Raw genomic sequence first — 20553 nt, 5'->3', positions numbered from 1 at the left:
GTGGCTGGAAGGAAAAAAGATTTAGTAACTTTTTATACCAAACAAAAAGAAATACACAAGCATGTAAATTCCTTTTTCTTAACAGAGACAGGAAATTTACCAATTTTATCTCTCATTTCAAAAGTCATAGAGGATGATGAAAAATTCCAAGTCAAATATTACATTCAATCCCCACCTGCTAAAAATATAATTATTAATTTTAGTTTTCTTTGCTACAGCTAAATGAATGTTCTGAGAATAAATACTCTTTAAAAGAAAACAGAATTTCATTCATAACCTTACTACTTAGAAAACTGGAGGATGTAAAGCCACTACTTGTGGCTTAATATTTATTGTTTACAAATATTTCCACATACGTTCTCTAAAATCTAGATCTCAAAAGACCCTAAAAGGCAAATAGGGTAGGATTACACCTTTGTAATCATCAAGGACAGCCATCTTCCTTAGTAAAGATGTACTTGAGTTGACATGAATAAAACTGTATAAACTGCCCCTAGCTCAGAAACAGAAAATGAAAGGACTAGAAAGGAGCATGGAGGGCTGTTTGGCCATGCCAATTCTTCTGCAAATGAAGAAAACTGAAGCCCTGAGTGAGTAAGGAGCCTTGTTCAAGGTCTCTCAGGTAGATGTGACAATAGCAGGATTATAACTGAGGCCTTGGAGCTATTCCCACTGTGCACATACGTATTATCCCCACCTGAGCCTACAGCAGACTCTGCTGCGGGGATCAGGGCACTCGTCCTGCCTGACCCACACCCAGTCTCCAATCTCCACACAGTTCTCTAAGACACCACCACCAGCCAACTGAAGAGAGCCCTCAAGTCGAAACAAATTTGCCATTCCTACACTCTTTTTATAAATTCCTGTATGACAAGAGACTCACATTGTAGTTACTTTCCTAAATCATGCAGAAAGCAGTTAATCCCAGTAAATTATCCACTGAGATTCAAAGAAATAGCTTAATATCCATGAAGCTGAAAATAGCTTGATAGTCCCGTTTAATCAGACCTGCCGAGGCAACGTCTGATTCCCTACGGGCAATGGCCTTTCCTACCTGTTAAGTAACCAAATGGTTGACTTGGATTCCAAGGCAGCGAAATCCCCATCTGCATTCTTCCCTAAACTCAGCCTAATCTCCAAGATACTGAGCTGACTTTGCACACAGAGAGCCGGCGATCATCCACTGGGTGATCCACCAATAAAAAATATGCAAAGGATTTAATTGAAAATCAGTTTTCTTAGCCCATTAATTTATTACGCTACACACATATATACTATGTATCCAATATATACATACGATAGTTATGTGTTGTGTGATTATAAAAGATAAATTTAGTATTTATGAAACATTTTGAAGCTTACAAACATTTCACCCACATTGTCTACAATCTAGATCTCATGAAATTTTATGAGCTAAGAAGGGGGCATATTATTATAGAAATGAAGAAATAAGTTAAATGACTGGCACAAGGTCACATGATGTGTGACCACCTTACCAGAAGGAAGTCCTCTCTTCCCTTCAGACACACTCCCTTCTCAATGTAAATTCCGGGCTTTGCCCAGACTCTCCCCCCAGCCTGAAGGGTTCTGCTGCACTTCTAAAAGACATTGACAACCCAAAAATCTAGATTTTAAGTCAGGTGATTTAGGGGAAATTATCTACATTTTCTAGAGCTCATACTTCTCATCTTTCAAATAAAGTTCTAAAGTTTCATGATTCTATGAATTCAAAAATCACCACCATAATAGGCTCACTTCAAAAGTGATTAGAGCAGTGAACACACAATACAATATACAGATGATGTATTATAGAATTGTATGCCTGTAACCTCTATAACTATATTAACCAATGTCATTCCAATGAATGTAATAAAATAAAATAAATTTAAATAAAAAACAAAAGTGACTGCCATTAGGTCAAAGAAACATGTGACCACTTAAAGGACAGCTAAACAGGAATGTAAGTAACAGCTGCTGGACACTAGACATTAGGCCAGAAATAAGGGCTAGATATACAGATAGAGAAACTTTCTCAACAGAAGGTGTAAACAGACAAGCCCTGAAAGCGGAAATAAAAGAAGGTGCGCCTGCACGTGTGTGTGTGCAGGCATCATTTTATCGGGTGTTACTCCATGGCAGGCATAGTACTGTTTCACATGCACCATCTCATTAATTTTCACACCAACCGTAAAAATTATTGCCCCATTTTACTTATGAGGATACTGAAACTCACCCCAGGCCCCATTTAGAAGTTGAGTCACATAATTGTGTCAGTAATTGATAATCCTAGCAAGCCTTGGTTCTTTTTAAATATCTGGGAATCATTTCATCTCTCATACAACAGAATTGCATTATAATCCCACGGACTCTCTCCTGTCTTGCAGAAACATCTTCTGTGACTAAAAAAACCTAAGAAAATATCACATAACACAACTGGAATATTAGACCACTGTCGTCAGCTGGAATTTAGTTTTCCAGGTTTTAACTCTCCTTTTCCTCCTCTATGATTTCTTTGTTGGAGATTTACGAGGGGAGGGCTATGACTGCAGGTAGAGAGAACAGTCATTTCAGAGGATCCATGCAACTCCTGAAGGCTGAGACGAGTTCATAAGATGGTCCATGAAATAAAATTCAGGCTGGCATGTGGGGGCCAATCCTCAAGCAAAGTTGACAGTTGTTCTATGTCTCCCCTAAAGCAAAATTATTCACAAATACCAGCACACACCCACACACCTCAGCAAAGGAGATAAAGAAGCGTGGCGCAGAGACAGTAGTGGCACTGTGTGGCGTCGGGGGGCCTCTCTGCCACAACAGGGAAACAACAGCTAGGGCCCAAGGGGAGTCATGGTCTATAAACAGAGTTGGGTCCCTCTCGTCCCTAGAGCAGAAGACCCAGATGAAGGCCCCAGAGTTGTAACCAAGTATGACTTTCTTGGCTGCATGATACAGTGAGAGAAAAACAAAACAGATATCTATACCCACATTTGGAATAGATAAGGCACACTGTTCCTAATTTTTTATTCATTTTCTTCTTGTGAATGAGCTATTCTTTCCAGTTACAACAGGAACCAGACAATGGAGCTTAACTTTTGTTTTAACATTTATTAGAATTAATACAGGGTCTCCAGTTGTCTTTGATCCCACATGGTACCAGTTCCAAGTAAGCCAGGAAATGTGCAAATCTTCAAAAAGGGAACAGCTAAATCTATCAGCAGCTTAAATAAAAGAGGCAGAGGTTCTTAGCCACATGAATGCCTTGTCAAAAAACTGTTCCAGCTGAAATTAGACCTGAAGTAAGTGGGTAATGTCCATGACCATAAATTAAAATTCTTGTAAACCACACCCTATTTAAAACTAAGAGCATACACGGGTTAGCTACAGCAACAGCAATTTCTATATCCCGAATAATAGAGACCAGTGCTTTACTGGTGGATAACACCTAGGGGCTGTTCAGTAGGCTGCACTCCGAGGACTTACAGGAACTGGCTCCAGGGGGAACTCAGAGCTGAGATAATTGTTTAAGGACTTTTGCTCACTTTTTTTTAATGTTTCTGTTTCAGGGAGGACAATCTGAAGGACAGAAGGGGATAACACAAAATCTCGAATAAAACTAAAAGTTAACAACTTTTAAATCTGAACTTGATCCAAGTGGGAAAGTGGTTGTTATTATCTATGTAAATCTGAATTGGCACGTGTAAGCACCTGCCTGTTACCTTCTTGCAGAAAGTTTGCCAAAAAAGCTCACCTTGCTTTTTTGTCTCGCGGAGACACCTGGGGTCAACGCAAGGGAGAAATCTCACATGTCCATGGGGTCTCTTTCCCCATTGGACAGTAAAGGTTGGCACCAGAAGGGATTTAAAAAATCCTTTGTAAATTTGTCATATTTCAATATCTAATTCCCTTCCTGGAATGGCGAATCTGTTTCTTGGAAAAAGAAGCACCTTTTCCTGGAATTGCTGCCTCTGCAGTCAGGTAAAGAGCACTTGCCACGTGTAGACCCTGCTTGTATATCTACCCTGAAAAGTGTCATCAACCTAGCATTAAGATGTAGGAATTCACCGATCGGTGAATGGGCCACATGACATGTGGGAAGGACAAGAAATATATGGTCAGAACTATTCAAGAAAATAGTAACTCGCTAAGTTTTCCAATCAGTTCAGAGCCTGTGGAGCATCAAGTGCTTCAGCCTCAGCGAGTATGATGACTCCAAAGTCTAAAGGACAAGCACAAAGCTAAAGCCTGAAATCCGATTCTTCTTTTAAAAAGTGTTTAGTCTGCTCAAATTTAATAATAGGTTACTACCTTATTCAGTTTCAGAGCTGTGCTTGAGTTATGTGTTTGTCTATGTTTCATTTTCCTCAATGAGAAAAAAGAGGCAGAGCAACAAGTCATCAATTTAAAAAAAGAAAAAAGAAAAGCAGAGTTTCCATCACACACCACAGGAGGAGAATGTGAACTTCCTAAGCAAACTTTTCTTTCCTATTGGTCTGATACTCTTAACTATGCTATTACTAAAGGACTCTGCAAAGTAATTTTACATCATTTCATATTAAATTGATGGTGGCTAGTAATTCTATAAAAAGCCTCACTAATTTAGACCAGTTATAAAAAACATCAGTTTGAATTAGTGACCATTCTAATTATAGGGTATTTTTAAAGGCAATGCATTTTTATTATTTGCATGACTCGATTTCAGCCAACAAAATGTGCCTTAATGGAATTCCCAAGAGTGCACTCAAATCAATAGAGAAAATGATTGGAATTAGCATATCTATTTTAGTAAGAGTTGGGGTTCTCAAAAAAGGGCTTTTTCTTACTTTTTATATTCTTTTTATAGTTATATTTATCTCGTGACTTCTTCAACACTTTATTTAAAATATTCTTACTTAGTTCCTATCTGAATTTTAATAAAGTCCTAATTAAGAGAGTTTATATAACGTACCTTTGAAAATCCGTAATCCTGTGTAAGAGCGATAATCAGTAACAAATGACAGAATTCCGTGGAATTTCAGACAGGCTTCTTTGCAACACACAAGACTTTTATTGGGCGCAAGCCACACAACAAGAGCAGCAGGGTCCTCTCAGTGACACAGACACTTCTGCTTCCCTCCATCTGCCCAAAGATGCAGTGCTACCATGAGACAAGCCATGGCAACTCTGGCTTTTAAACCACAGCACTGAGCTCCTTAAAACCTGACCATGGCCAGGGTGATCCAGCAGTGAAAGACACACTCTCGTCCTCTTGAACTGTCTGCTGGAACCCACATATTGTCCATGTGAGCAGCTGGTAGACTAGAGCCCCCAAGAGTGCCTATGAGTCTAGGAAAAGCTCTGACGAGAGCCTCACATCAGACACATGGCTCCAGATGACAGAGATTTAGATTTAAATTAACCAAGTATCTACACCACATACACTCACTACCAGCCATGGCCTACCCCGAGTGTTCCAGCAGCAATCAAGACACAATTTTAATTCATTTGGAAGAGCTGAGCTGGTAAAAAGGGTTATTAATGCTGTGAGATCATGTCTTTGCTGGCCAAGTGAATTAAGGGATCCAAGGTGTTTGTCTTATCAAAACCTGCCTTCAATAGTGGAAGCTAAGGCTTAATGTTTCTACTCAGTCACTAATTGCCTGAGTTCTTTGACACTCTTTGTCAAAGGGATCACTTCCAGATGGAATAGACTGGAAGCCAGTTTTTCATACATGAAAGAAGACTGCAGATCAAGGCCTCTGAGATATTCAGGTGAATTATTTAAAGTTCCGTTTTGCTAGATCAGCTAAAAACATGATGGAGAAGCTCCTGTAAATGCCAATAGCCACTTGTCACAATGGACAAGATAATCTGATGTAGAAAAACAGTCTTTGTTCCCCTAAATGCTAATGTGTTAGTATAATCTCCTTCTAAAACTTTTGACTCCATTTGATTGCTATTAAAGAGATAAGTCAATACTAAAAGAAAAAGCAATTGATAGATTTATATTCAAACATAAATCTAAGACCAAAACATGTTCTCAGGATGTAAAGCTCACCAAATCTAGGTAGGTGTACAGTGAGAAAATTATAGACAGACAGGGACTTTAGACAAACTGCTCATCCTCTTGATATCTTTCCTCATATGAAGAAAGTGGCCAGAATTAAATGATCTAATGCATGTAAAGGAAGAGACATAATTACAGGTATAAGATAAAGCAATAAATGGAAGCTATTATTATTAGCATGCTGCCCTCTGGTGCAAACCGCCCTGTGTTCCATAAAGATTGGATTAATTTACACAGTGGGAAGTCAGTGTGTACTTTCACTGTCAATGGAAGAGGAGGTAACTATGGACCGTGTGTGATTTATTTGCTTACTCAATTGGGTTTTTTATATCCCAGGTCATTTCAAAAAAAAACTTGGAGGTGTATTACCTTCCCTTTGGCTTCCCCCTTAAAAGGCCCATGGATGATGAAGTAGGGTTTGTAACAAAGTGTCACGGGCAATGATTCGAGGTCTGACATTGTCTGGTTGGTCATGATCAGGATCTTGGAAACAAATGTTCTACTTCAGTGAACAATGTTCTGGCTTTCTCCATGGTAAGAATTAGATTTCTGTCCTGGAACTAGAGAGAAGTCCTAATCCTAGACCTAATCCAGAGACACAGCTGAGTTCTGAGGTACTACACTGTCATTTCCGTTAGTTGCTCTGTATCAGACAGGAAGAAGGAAGAAAGAATGAGGAAGCTAGTCTCTCTGACCTCTCCTCCATGTGTCAGCTCAAGATCACTTCTGGTTTTGTGGTTTCACCACCTCAGTCTCCCCATATTTAGGGAGTTTTCCATATTTAGAAGTCAAGGAGAAAAGATACCTGAGCCCATAGTGCTGAATATCAGGTCTTGGCTAAAATGACACCCATGCAGAGTGGCCTTACCCAACCTCCCTTAGGCAGCCTGCATGCCACTTGTGTTTACCCTATTGTATCTTCATCACAGCCTGTGTCACTTCTTTACCCGGGGTTGAGGTTGTCTATTGTTTTTGCCCTCCCCATTCCCAACAGAGGATAGGAAGTTCCGTGGAAGAGGGACCCCATTTGTCTTGTTCATTGCAGCATTCTCAGCATCTCACGCAACAGGATCCTTGTAGACACTCATAAGTGTTTGTTGAGTGAATAAGTTGAAGAGTGTTGAACTTTCACCTTTCCTTAAAAGGTGAAACCCAATCAACACCTCTGGTGGGAAGTCTAAGGAAAAATACATGTGGGTCCATGCCTTTAAATGCCTAGTAATCCCACCATGAATCAAAATTCATCATCTTCTAAGCCAATACTCCCACCATATTCTGCCAATACACACCATGCACACAGAGTTCTCATTTGGAATATTATTTGCTTGTACAGCTATAAATAAAGTTGCCCATTGATTCCTATACAGAACCTGGAGGCAACTGTAAATAAGTGGGGGGTGGGGATTTCTGACAGGATGAGATTTGGGAACTTCTGGATGATCATGCCATTAAAATAGACACACACGTCATCCTCTTTACCTTTAATACTGAAATTTGATCATATTTTCAAACCAAACCAGACCTTATATCACCTAGTAACTGGTAATTTTGCACTCTGCGTGTGGAAGTATATTGTTCTCAGTGGATTTCCATGTTAAACTTGGCATCTAAAAACCTTTGACATCACAACTTCCCTAACCATAAAATTATCATCTATCAGATCAAGAACAGCTGACAGTAACTCATGTCCATCATAATATCAGGACTCTGGAAATGGACCACCTGGATCAAATAAGAATGGAAGGATCAAGGTGGGAAGGGCTTTAAGTTTTAGCCCTCAGCATCCCAAACCACCACACCCATTCATGTCCCTATAGTCCTGCCCCTTTAGAATGGGAGGTTTTTTATGCTTCCTGTCTGTCCATAAGAGCAAATTCATCTTAGTAAATACCCGGGTCTGGCAGGTGCATCACCCACTTGAGTGTGGTTGGTGGTGCACATGAATGTCTTGCACAAGACTGACAGCAATTTGAACATTTCACCTAGAATGTCATAGGGTGTGCTCAAGTGTGATTTGTTATGTTACAGAATGACATGCACAAGATTTTGTAATAACACTTTGTAATAAGAAAGGGGCATTGTTTGTGCTGTATATGACTGCCACTTTTACTATCCTGCCTTGTGGCATGTCAAAGGTCATTTTGAGTAGTGAATTCTACCTGGCCCAAATAAAGTGGACTTTGTATCAAAGCTATAACATTTAAGATATTACAGCTCTTTTGGACATATCTCCTTGAAGAGTATATCTATGGTGCCTTCATAACTTTCCTAACTTTAAAATTTGTAATGAATAAAAGATAAAGTGATTTTCTAAAATACAAGTAAATTGGACATCCTGAAATTAGTAATGAACATACGTACCTACTACGCTTTACCTTCTTAATATATACCAAACCCTAGTCTACCTGGAATAAAATTTTGTGTAATTAAATATTGCTTTAAAAAAGGGGGCCAAGAGGGACTTGGAAAGTTTTGCCATGCTGATGCTTGCTGATCTAATATTTGGTTTATGCTATTTTTACTAGCATATTTCAAGCTGTATAGGATCATTCATATTTATGATAGGCCACAACATAGGCTTTAAGTACTTTAAGAAAAAAATTAATAAATCTATTTTTAATAAGAGTAGATTCTAAAGCTTTAGATAAATTCAAATCTAAATAAATCAAGATATGATAGATAACAGGTGTGGCAAAGATAGAAACTGGCCCAAAAGGAAGAACAGATCAAAGCCCCAGAGCAAATACAACTAAGTGACATAGAGATAGCCAACCTATCAGATGCACAATTCAAAGCACTGGTGATCAGGATGCTCACAGAAATGGTTGAATTTGGTTGCAAATTAGACCAAAAAATGAAGGCTACACTAAGTGAAATGAAGGAAAATGCACAGGGAACCAATAGTTATGGGAAGAAACCTGGAACTCAAATCAATGGAGTGGACCAGAAGGAAAAAAGAAACAACAAAACAGAAAAGAATGAAGAAACAAGAATTCAAAAAAAAATGAGAGACTTAGGAACCTCCAGGACATCTTTAAACATCCCAAGATCCAATTGCTTCTTGGCCTTTTGGCTAAAGTCAATTGTAAACTTTCCAACATCTGAATTATAGGGGTACCAGAAGGGGAAGAGGAAGAGCAACAAGTGGAAAACTTATCTGAACAAATAATAAAGGAGAACTTCCCCAATCTGGCAAAGGAAATAGACTTCCAGGAAATCCAGAAAGCTCAGAAAGTCCCAAAGAAGGTAGACCCAAGGAGGAACACACCAAGGCACATCATAATTATATTAGCCAAGATTCAAATGAAGGACAGAATCCTAGAGGCAGCAAGACATAAGGGGATAGTCACCTACAAGGGAGTTCCCATCAGACTGTCAGCTGATTTTTCAGAAGAGACCTTACAGGCAAGAAGAGGCTAGAAAGAAGTATTCCAAGTCATGATAGGCAATGACCTACATCCAAGATTGCTCTATCCAGCAAAACCTTCGTTTAGAATGTAAGGGCACATAAAGTGCTTCTCAGATAAGGACAAGTTCAAGGAGTTCATCATCACCAAGCCCTTATTATATGAAATGTTAAAGGAACTTACCTAAGAAAAAGAAGATAAAAAACATATATAGTAAAATGACAGCAAACCCACAGTTATTAACAACCACATCTAAAACAAAAGCAAACCAAGCAAGCAACTAGAACAGGAACAGGACCATAGAAATGGAGATCACATGGAGGGTTAGCAACAAGGGAGTGGAAGGAGGAGAGAGGTGGAGAAGGTACAAAGAATAAGTAGCATAGATGGTAGGTAGAAAATAGACAGGGGGAGGCAAGAATAGTATGGGAAATGTAAAAGCTAAAGAACTTATGACAAAGGAACTTCCACCAAGATGGAGGCGTAGGTGGAAGTACTGTACCTTCTCGCACATCCAAGTTTAAAAACAACAAAGTTTTAGCAACAAAAACGCAGCCAAATCACAGAAAATTTAACTATACGGAAGTCTGACAACAACAAACATTTCAGCCAAACCAGTAAGAGGGGCAGAGCCAGCAGCAGAGCGGGGTCAGGCAAGAAAGATCCACCAGACCGGCCTGGGCATGCGACCCAGGTGCGCCAGTAGCCATGGGCAGATCCCAGGTGTTGAGAAGCAGGCGGACCCACTGAAGGCTGACCACGGTCACACATTCATGCTCAGATAAACCGGTGAAGGAGTGAACAGTGAGACAGACCGTGCAGGCCCCAGTGGCGGAAAGTGGCAGAGGGGACCACTATTGTCCCTCTCTGACACCACCTCCACATACAGCGTCACAAACCAGTGACCTGGGTGGCCCCGCCCTGGTGAACACCTAAGGCTCTGTTCCTCATATGTAACAGGTGCAAACAGACCAAAACATTGCTCAAGAACAACTCAGAGCCCCAGAGCCGATAAATCTAAGCGATGAAGAAATAGCCAAACTTTCACATGCACTGTTCAAAACACTGGTGATCAGGATGCTCACAGAACTGGTTGATTTTAGTCACAAATTAGAGGAACATATGAAGGCTAAACTAATTGAAATGAATGGAAATGCACAGGAAACCAATAGTAATGGAAAGGAAACTGGGACTCAGATCAAAGGAGTGGACCAGAAAGAGGAAAAAAATGACCAAACAGAAAAGGATGAAGAAACGAGAATTCAAAAAAATGAGGAAAGGCTTAGGAACCTTCAGGACATCTTTAAACATTCCAACATTCAAATTAGAGGGGTACCAGAAGGAGAAGAGGAACAGCCACGAGTGGGAAACTTATTTGAACAAATAATACAGGAGAACTTCCCCAATCTGGCAAAGGAAATAGACTTCCAGGAAATCCAGGAAGCTCAGAGAGTCTCAAAGAAGTTGTACCCAAGAAGGAACACACCAAGGCACATCATAATTACATTTGCCAAGATTCAAATGAAGGAGAGAATTCTAGAAGCAGCAAGAGATAAGGGGACAGTCACCTACAAAGGAGTTCCCATAAGACTGTCAGCTGATTTCTCAAAAGAGACCTTACAGGCAAGAAGAGGCTGGAAAGAAGTATTCCAAGTCATGAAATTCAAAGACCTACATCCAACATTGCTCTACCCAGCAAAGCTTTCATTTAGAATGGAAGGATAGATAAAGTGCTTCTCGGGTAAGATCAAATTCAAGGAGTTCATCATCACCAAGCCCTTATTATCTGAAATGTTAAAGGGACTTACCTAAGAAAAAGAAGATAAAAAAGATGAACAGTGAAAGGACAGCAAACTCACAGTTACTAAGAACCACACCTAAAACAAAAGCAAACTAAGAGGATAGCTAGATCAGGAGCAGAACCATAGAAATGAAGATCACATGGAGGGTTAGCAACAGGGGAGTGGGAGAAGGGGGGAGAAGGTACAGAGAATAAGTAGCACAGATGATAGGTAGAAAATACATAGGGGGGAGGGCAAGATTAGTATGAGAAATATAGAATCTAAAGAACTTGAGACACATGGTCATGAACTAAAGGGGGGAACGGTGGGGGAGGGGGTCTGCAGGGTGGAGGGGAATGAAAGGGGGAAATAGAGCAACTGTAATGGCATAATCAATAAAATATATTAAATAAATAAATAAAAATAACTTATGACACATGGACATGAATTAAAGTGGGGGAATGTGGGTGGGAGAGGGTATGTAGGATGGAGGGGAATGAAGGGAAAAATGGGACAGCTGTAATAGCATAATCAATAAAATATATTTTAAATAAATAAAGATAAGGAAAGTAAAACATTCCATCTTAATCACAAGTACACTCTAATATGCTAAAACTAAAATGACATTTGAGATGAATACATATAGAAGTCTTTCTTAGATAAAAACAAATAGCAAAGCAAAAGTGCCCGACAGATAGCCTATTTCAGTTCATTGTGGTGGTCAACATTGGCCTATGGCACACAGTAGGCCTCAGTCCTCTAAATGGAAAGTAACAGAGTTGGACTGATATCACTGTATTCCATCCAGCAAGAAAATTCTACCAGACCACAGACATGCAGAGCAGGTGGCAAGTTTGAAAATTTAGCACTTAATTTTATTGAGAATGTGAAATGGCCTCATACCAGCTTCAACATAAAACATGAGAGAGCAGAAGAAAATGTGCCAATATATTATTCACGCTATTTTTCCTCATTTATTTCTCCCTTCACTGTCTTATTCCAAGTCTGACATAATAAAAATTAGAGTGGCTTTTCTCCCAATATTTTTCCACCTGGCACTGCCAAGTATTGGCAAAAATGACCTCAAATTAGTAAGGATCTGATAAGAACAACTGAAATGCTGCAAGAACTTAATTAAAAACCTGCTTCTAGGCATTATATTGAAGTGTTCACACATCTTTAGCTACTGTTTTCCAGACCTTCAGATTGGACTTCTTGTAGAACTTACCAGCACCATGCCTGTAAGACACTATACCAGTATTTACCACTATATTAGTCATATCTCCACATAATTACCATTCCCTAATAGTCACCTCCCACTCCTCTACCACCATGAAGTCTATTTTGGGGATCCTATTTGGGAAAAGTAAAGGAAGAACTTATGAATTTAACTATTGTGAACTGCAAAGTCTACAACCTTGATACCTGCATACTTACATTCACTGTTCAACTAGGAAGTTACAGCATAGGTGATTCTATAGAAAATAGTAAGTGATAAAAACAGAAGAACAGGCCATCCATCTTAACCCTTGTAGCCTTTATAATTCTTACAAATGAGTTTCTGCATTTCTGTTTCTAGACTTCAGACAAAACTATTTCTGAAGGGCCAGCTAGTTCAATAAAAATAAACAGGCTGAGAGAGAGGTGATTGATAGGTGGTAGGTGGTAGGTGGTAGGTGGTAGGTGGTAGGTGGTGGTGGAGGGAAGGGAAGAGGATGCCTTTGAACTTGGACAGTCTTCCAAAGCACAATGCACTTGCAAGTCACTGGTGGGTTTGTGAAGCTGTGTGGACGACTCTGTCACCAGGAGTATTTGATTTTGTACGTAAACGGGGAGGGCCTGACAGCACAGTGGTCAGGGCAGGTCAGTGGGTCAGGAGAGCAGGATCAAGGGCCCTCATCTTTGCCCTGTTCAGTGAGCTTGAGAAAGCTGCACTGTCTTCCTGTGCCCCTCCTCTGCTATCACCAAAATATGGGTTGTTAAAATAACCTGACAAACTCTTAGAGGATTTACTAATAATAAAGATAATAACATACTTATAAAATTTTAAGCTCCATAGAAATGCTAAATTATAATAGCCAGGGTGGCCAGTTTTTCTTCTGATATCATTATAACAGGTTCAGGGGGGTTTCATCTCTTTCACAGTGCCAGGGAGACCGTGGCTTAGGGGAAGTATTTCTAGTGCCCAAAGGGTATCGGGAAATGCTTCAATTACCCTGCTAAGATTTATGAACCACTTTAATTCACATTCTTTCATTGAATCTTCACAATAAGCCTATGCAATGGACTTGGCATGTAAAATAATTCCCATTTTTATGAAAAAAGAAACCAAGGCCCAGAGAGGTTCATTAACTTGCTCCAGGTCAGATGGCTGGTAGAGGCAGAGCCCAGGCTAGAGAGAGTTCACGTTTCCTCACTCCTGGCCTTGCACTCTTTTTAATTTACCATACCACCTATCAAACTGAGGAGGAATGAAAATAAATTTATGGATTAATTATTCCTTTTTATTTCTGCTTACATTTGCTGAGCATCTGCTATGTTCCCATGCCTCTTTTAATTTCCCACTTATGGAGTGGGGGTGATTTACTGTTTCTTAAGGAAACCTTCACTGACTGCCTTAGTCCAAAAAGAGAGCTCCTTCTACTAAAATTGGATAGTATTTCTCCTTGCAATACTCATTTGATATACACGTGCTTCTTCTTATGATAGGGTGACATCCAGACAAACCCATCATGACTTGAAAATATCACAAGTCAAAAATGTATGTAATGTACCTAACTTACCGAACGCTAGCCTAGCCTAGCCTGCCTTAAACGTGCTCAGAACACCTGGCCTTCAGTTGGGCAATTAGCTTGAGTTTGGTCCCAAGAGTAATTGCCTTCTTCTTCTCACCAGAAGCAGGAGACACAAGAGAGCATTTTGTAGACGTGATGGGATGTGAAAACACAAAATAGAATATCCAAAAACCACTGACCACACAGTACACTCTAGAGTACCAGTTGCTGACCCTCGTGACCCTGTGGCAGGCTGGGAGCTGCTGCTCGCTGCCTCTGCCCAGCATCACAAGAGATGATTGTATTTGTGTTGCTAGCCTGGGAAAAGATTCAAAATGCGAAGTGTGTTTTCTATGGAATAAATATCTCTTTCATGACATCTCGAAGTCAAAAATCATAAGTTGAACCCTTGTATGGGGAACCATTATAAGTCGGGGACCATCTGTCTGTCACAGACAAACCTCTACTTTAGCTCAGTTTTCACACGCATACGACATTGTGATGCCCTTGAGACTAGGAATCAGATCAATTTTCTGCACTTTGCATGTCACTCAGAATAGTGCAGTGTGCATTGGAGATGCTCAGTTAACATTCATTGTCCGATTACACATACATACCTTTAAAATAGTTACATGGAGCCTAGTTTTAGAGTAATAAATATTTACATGCCAGAAGACAAGAAGTCCCAACTCTTTCATTATTTGAGTGAACACGACTCATGCTGATTACATTCTGCTTACCATTACTTTAAGTCTCTTTCACACCTTAGAAATAGATATTTTCAAGGCATGGAACTTGCTAGTGGAAATCATCCTATCATAAGTGGTAGAACAGGTATGGGGGGCTTATCACCCAAAGCCTCGTTGCCTGATGGCTCCTTACCTGATAACATATTGTCTGTTTTTATTGAGGGAAACTTCAAAGTCATTTCATGCTTGTGCCTATGAATCATCAGATGGTCCTCTGTTGGGAAGCGCTGTCAGACACAGAGAAAAAAAGGGAGAGGGGAGAGGAGCCATTCAGTTTGGTAGTATATATTTGTTATTATACAAAAAGACTTATTTAGCATTGCAAATGTGACAGACAAAATAAAAAAACTTTCTGAAGAAGTGTGAAAGCAGGAGTGAGTAAAATGACAAATTATTTCATGTGAACAAATGTGCCAGAAAATATATGAATGACACCCAAATATATGCATCATTATATCCATTATGGTTAACCAGGGCCTTTACTATGTTGTGGAAAAATCTGGCTGAATACTCTTAAGACATAGAAGAGCTTCGCCTTCTACTATTCTCTGACTCCCTGCACCTTCTCTGAGAATTCCTTTTGAAGGCCTTTTATTCTTAAACATAATAATAAAAACTTGAATATAAATAACTGTAATGAGTCATCAGTAAACTAGATATTTCCTGAGGAACCAGAGTTTTGTGTCCAACGGTAAATATTAAATTTGTGTTTATTTAAAGGATAAAATGGAAAGAGGTAAATAAATAATATTAAAAGTAGTAAAATAATATTTACAAGGGAAATATGTGGTGCTTTTAAAGAATAAAAGAGTGCTTAAATAAATGTTGATTTGTGATTACAAAGAATAGCTAACCTGGCATAAGTAATTCTCCCATTTCTATCTATACATATGAGAAAAACATGTTCAAAATAAGAAAGTAGATTTAGACCTGAGTAGTACTGTAGTTTTACAAAACTATTTGGAACTTTTCTGTAATAGTTACTGTATTTTTTATAATTACACATATGATTCATAGAACTGTGACAAATTAGTTTTGGTATTCTACACTGTGTAAGTGTAGTAAACCAACAATCTATTTTTTTCCAACACTTTAGTTTTAATTTTCAAAAAATGATATGGTTATCAAAATGCTGCTCCCAAATATTTTCAGCTAACTTCTGGTCCCACAGCAGGATCGAATTTCCTGGCCCTCCTGTGGTTGAGTGGGGCCATACAACAAGTTCCACCCACTGAGTAATGAAATGACTGGTCACCCAGATGTGAGCATCCAATTCTGTGCAAGACGCTCTAGAGATCCCCCAACCTCTCCCTGCAGCGAGCTGACTCACAACATTAGAAATGGTGGCCCTTCAATCCTTGTCTCTGAGAGATCATGAAGACCATTTCTGAATTCCGAAGGACTATAAAGACCATCTTGCCAATCTACAGTAGAAATGTAAAATGTATGCCTGGGCAATTGAAACATGCCTTTGTTGTTTTAATCCATTGAAGCGTTGGACTAATTTGTTGTTGTAGGAGATACTACCCTGTACAAGTCAGACTGGCACGTTTGAATAACCGAACTTCACAGAGTACCTGCTTCATCAAAGTCAAATGAAAACACAACAAAAGACAACACACTCTGTTGAACATTTCCAAGTCTTTGACAATTTAGAAAACCTTCCAGAGCTTCCCAGTCCCATGAGATAGTCATTATAAGTTTCAATTACCATTGTTACAATGGCGGAACCCTATTCTGTAAATAGTATGGTGTGTTCATGAGAATGAGGGAATCTACTGGGATAAATCTTTTTGAATATTCTAAAAGTAGTTTTTCAGATAAATAACACTCATTTATATGTCATTTGTATCATACAAATTGGAGAGTATAGAATTTGCAAAGCATGGTAATTATACCAGATATTGAATACACAAAAATCTGACTTACAATGACACATGGGGTTTTTTTTTTGCTACATGTTCATCTCTTCTCTTGGTCTTCTATAACAGCTTATGATGACTGCACCCACTGTGTGCCATTACTGAGTGTGCTCTAGGGACATAGGTTAAATTTCTCAGTCTCTCTCTCAAAGCCTTATGTATTTTTTTCTTTGAGATACGGGGTCTGGCACAAATAATGCCCCTTTTATTACAAAATATTTTATTACAAAATCATACACATGTAATTATGTAACATAATAATATCACCCTCAAGCATACCATATGACATTTTAGACAAAGTGTTCAAATTAAAACTATAAATTATTACACTCATATTATTATCCTACTAACCAGATTCAAGCAAGCATTACTTCTGCTAGACCCTGTACATATTCAACACACAACACAGCAATATCCTTCCTTTTGTACCAATAAACCATTTTTTATCTTCATGTAATAATAGACTAGCACATTAACTAGAAAACTTATTGAATAATAATAGATTCCACAATATCTCCTATTGTCTACAATAACTTTGCAAGAGACAACATAGGACATCTATAATGTCTTTTTTAATTTGGTAGGAACCTACCAGCAAATTATTAAACAACCAAAATGTACAGGGACAGAGCTGAGAGAGGCCACTGGAACTTCAAACATGATTAATTCGGAGGCCAAGAAGCAGTGACATTAACATTGGACTTGGTGAGATCAGGAAGAGGAAGAGAAGCTTGTTTTTCTTTACTGTTGGGACAAAGCTAATGTATAAGGAGTTATAACACAAAAAGTGCTACCCCAGATACATACTACAGGCCATTCCTCATAGAGCAGAGGCTTTTTTACCAATGAGAGAAAAGGGAGGGAAACCTTTCCATTATCCCTGATGCAGCCCTGATAACTCATATTTACTCCCCTTTCCAATTCCCAGCCATCCTTTCTGGTCCATGCAGGACCCCAGGCTGTGGAATGGCACTCAGGTGAATGCCATGATCACAGTGACTACCCTGGGAGACCACTGGGATCTCGAGGCAACTGCTACATTCTGATACCTCTTCAACTGAAAAGTGCCCATGTTTTCATAACAGCTTGTCAAGGAAAGGAAGCACTTCCACATTCAATAAAGACATCGAGTTACAGATGCATCTTTATCTACATTTAAATTTGGCAATGCCTTGAGAGGAGAGGCTTCGAGTGTACCTTAAAACCAAAAAACTATGTACATCCTCATTTCTCATGTTCATCTAACCTTTGACTCAGCCCGCCCAGCCTTCTCAGGGAAATGGCCTGTTCCTTCGGTGAGGAGTTTAAGGTCATTCAAGATGGATCCCCTTCATCCCGTTCTACCACCTCCACCTCAGAATTTGATACAACTTCACAGAGTCTGTTTCCACTCCATCATCTCCCAGAGGAATAAGCACACTTCCATTCTCCGCAGGATCCTCTGTACCCCATTATGTCCCCAGGGTTGGTGCTTCAGTTGTGGTCCTTCAAGCCAGCAAGCTCACTCCTTCTTGTCCTTGACTAAATCCAGCCTGGCTAGCCTTTAATTTAAAAAAGAACCTCTCTCAAGCAGCTTTACTCTCAGGCTACCATTATATCACCCTGCTTCCCGTCACTCCCTAGTGCTCTTGAAAGAGTCCTCTATGCTGGCCACCTCCACTTCCTCACCACCCACTCACTGGTCAAGCCCTTCCAATCTGGCCCCCACCCTGACTCCTCTCTCATAGGTCGCCGGCAAGTAGCCACTGCCAAATCCAACAGCCTCCACTCAGGCCTCTCACTGTCCCAGCTCTAGCAGAGTCTGACACCAGTGACCACACGTCTGTGGCATTTATTTATTTATACACTGCCTGATTCCAAAATGGAGAAAAGATGGCTGAGAGCAAAATATAAAATACAGGGAGAGCATCAGTTAGAAGCCAGTGACCCCCACAAAGGAAGAGATACGAAAAGAAAGAAGGGTGACGCCAAAATGCAAACCATAGGGCAGCCGTTCTCAGCCTTGGGCCATTTGGGACACCTTGCCATGCCTGGAGATGTTGTTTTTCACAGCTGGGGAGTGCTCCTGGGAGCTAGTAGAGGTCAGGGATGCTGCCAAACACCCTGTGATGTTCAGTTCCTACACCACCCCGAGAATTGCTTAGCCCCAGATGTCAACAATGCCAAGCTTGGGAAATTCTGCCACATGGTCCAATGACCTCTGTGCAGTTCCCATCTCCCTGACTTATCTAAATATTAGATATGACTAACAACCTGTCCCCGAAGGTTCTTCTCGACTGTTGTTCACAACCCTGGATTCTGCTGGAACCCTAACTCACTATGAACCCTCATTGGTCTCTGCTAGATCTTGAGGATCCCATTCCTTTAAGTGCCTCTTCCGTAGAGAAGCATCCATTACCCCCCCCAAGTAAATCCCCCTACGATACTCTTCAACCCAGCCCATGCTCTTCCTTCATGGAAACTTATAATTCACAAATTAAATGATTAATTGATTATGTGATTACAAGTTTGATGCCCAGGCTAGAAGCTCTGTGAGGATGGGGGTACATGTATCTTAAGCACATAGTAAGCTCCCCAAAATTTGTTGAGTGATTTGGACTGCATAAAACTTAAGGCCACATTTGCACAGCTAAAGCAAAGCAAACTGCTCAAATTATCTGACTCCCTTTGACTGTTAAGACTTTTCCCTAAGGAAACTCAGTGGAAACCAGTTAGAGCTGCTTTAGGTAAGGACATTTTTGTGCTCACAAGGGATAGCTCTGGTCTAGCAGAATGGTTCCCAGTTACATACCAACCTATCTATGTTTTCCCAGTGTTTACTCTTTCAAAATGATCTCCAAAACCAGTTTTCTGAAAAATAGTTTAAATTCAAAATAACTTCCTCTACTGCTTTTCTTATTTATAGGTTGCAGATGGACATTCATAGAAAAAGCCGCTGGAGCTTGCCAGAACCTGGGCAGAGGACCTGGTTTCTCAGTCAGAGGCCACCAGTGGTACCAGCAATGGCACCACAAGGCAGCACCAGCAATAACTTGGCGTGTTTCAATGGCCTCTTCCTTCCAAAAGTCTCCCAGACCCTCCAAACTCTCTGGGAAGCTGTAATAAAAAGGGTCCTCCACGGGCATCAACTCTCACCTGACTCCCAGACATTTGTCCACGCTGCGCTGCCAACCCCATCCCATAAACAGGCAAGAGGGTGGGCACTTTAAGGAAAGTGAGCTTAACGGCCCTTGTTGGAAAGACGCCTGTGTGCTAAGCTTGTCCTATATCCTATAAAACGAAAATCTTGGTGTGAGAGTGATCATCTGTGGTCATTTTCCAATGACTGGAACATGAAGGCATTCAAAGGGTCATGTATAAAAAAAGTCACCATCGAGTTCCAAAACTAATGGTAGCACTCTGATGTCAGGTGACGGATGTTTCCAATTTCTTCCAAGGAGAAGGTTCCAGTGTAATGGCAGTGAGAGCAGCAGTAATGGTGACCACAGGAAGCATGAACTGTGCACTTAGCGTGTGCAGGCTCTTTACTAACCTGCAGGCAGCCTCCCCTCTAATCCTCACAGTCCCACGTGATGAGTCATCAGAGGTTAAAAGAGCTTTAATCTAGCACCAGGCCACCTTCCCCTCTGAAAGGTTAGATACATAGAAAAACCGTAGGCTTTGAAACAGTTATATGGGGACTTATTTAACTCAACCAGGACAGCAAGACAAAACAGAATTCAACTGCTTGATGGTGAGCTAGCTCACCGGTAATCCCAAGGGGTGTGTTGAAGCGGTGGTTGTAAAAGCAGACGCCCTCCCTCCCTGCTTGCTGAAATGACCAGCTAGAACCTCCGGTGGGCACCGCGTGCCTGGCTTACTTCTAGGGAGGAGTTATGGG

General features: G+C 40.2%; 1 protein-coding gene across 2 annotated transcripts in view; it reads right to left on the bottom strand.

Annotated features, from left to right (window-relative positions):
* CREB5 (cAMP responsive element binding protein 5) overlaps nucleotides 1-20553 on the bottom strand; it is a 377706-nt gene that overhangs the window by 289082 nt on the left and 68071 nt on the right. For both annotated transcript variants that reach the window (XM_053663648.1, XM_037126614.2), the window contains exon 3: nucleotides 14885-14978. In XM_053663648.1, the coding sequence (XP_053519623.1) occupies nucleotides 14885-14978 (94 nt within the window). The remainder of the gene's footprint in view (nucleotides 1-14884; nucleotides 14979-20553) is intronic.

Source organism: Artibeus jamaicensis, unplaced genomic scaffold (genome assembly GCF_021234435.1).
Source record: "Artibeus jamaicensis isolate MK-2021 breed Jamaican fruit bat unplaced genomic scaffold, CSHL_Jam_final contig_3230, whole genome shotgun sequence".
Taxonomy (NCBI): domain Eukaryota; kingdom Metazoa; phylum Chordata; class Mammalia; order Chiroptera; family Phyllostomidae; genus Artibeus; species Artibeus jamaicensis.
The sequence above is the reverse complement of the archived record's forward strand: the minus strand, read 5'-3'. Positions and strand labels throughout refer to the sequence as shown.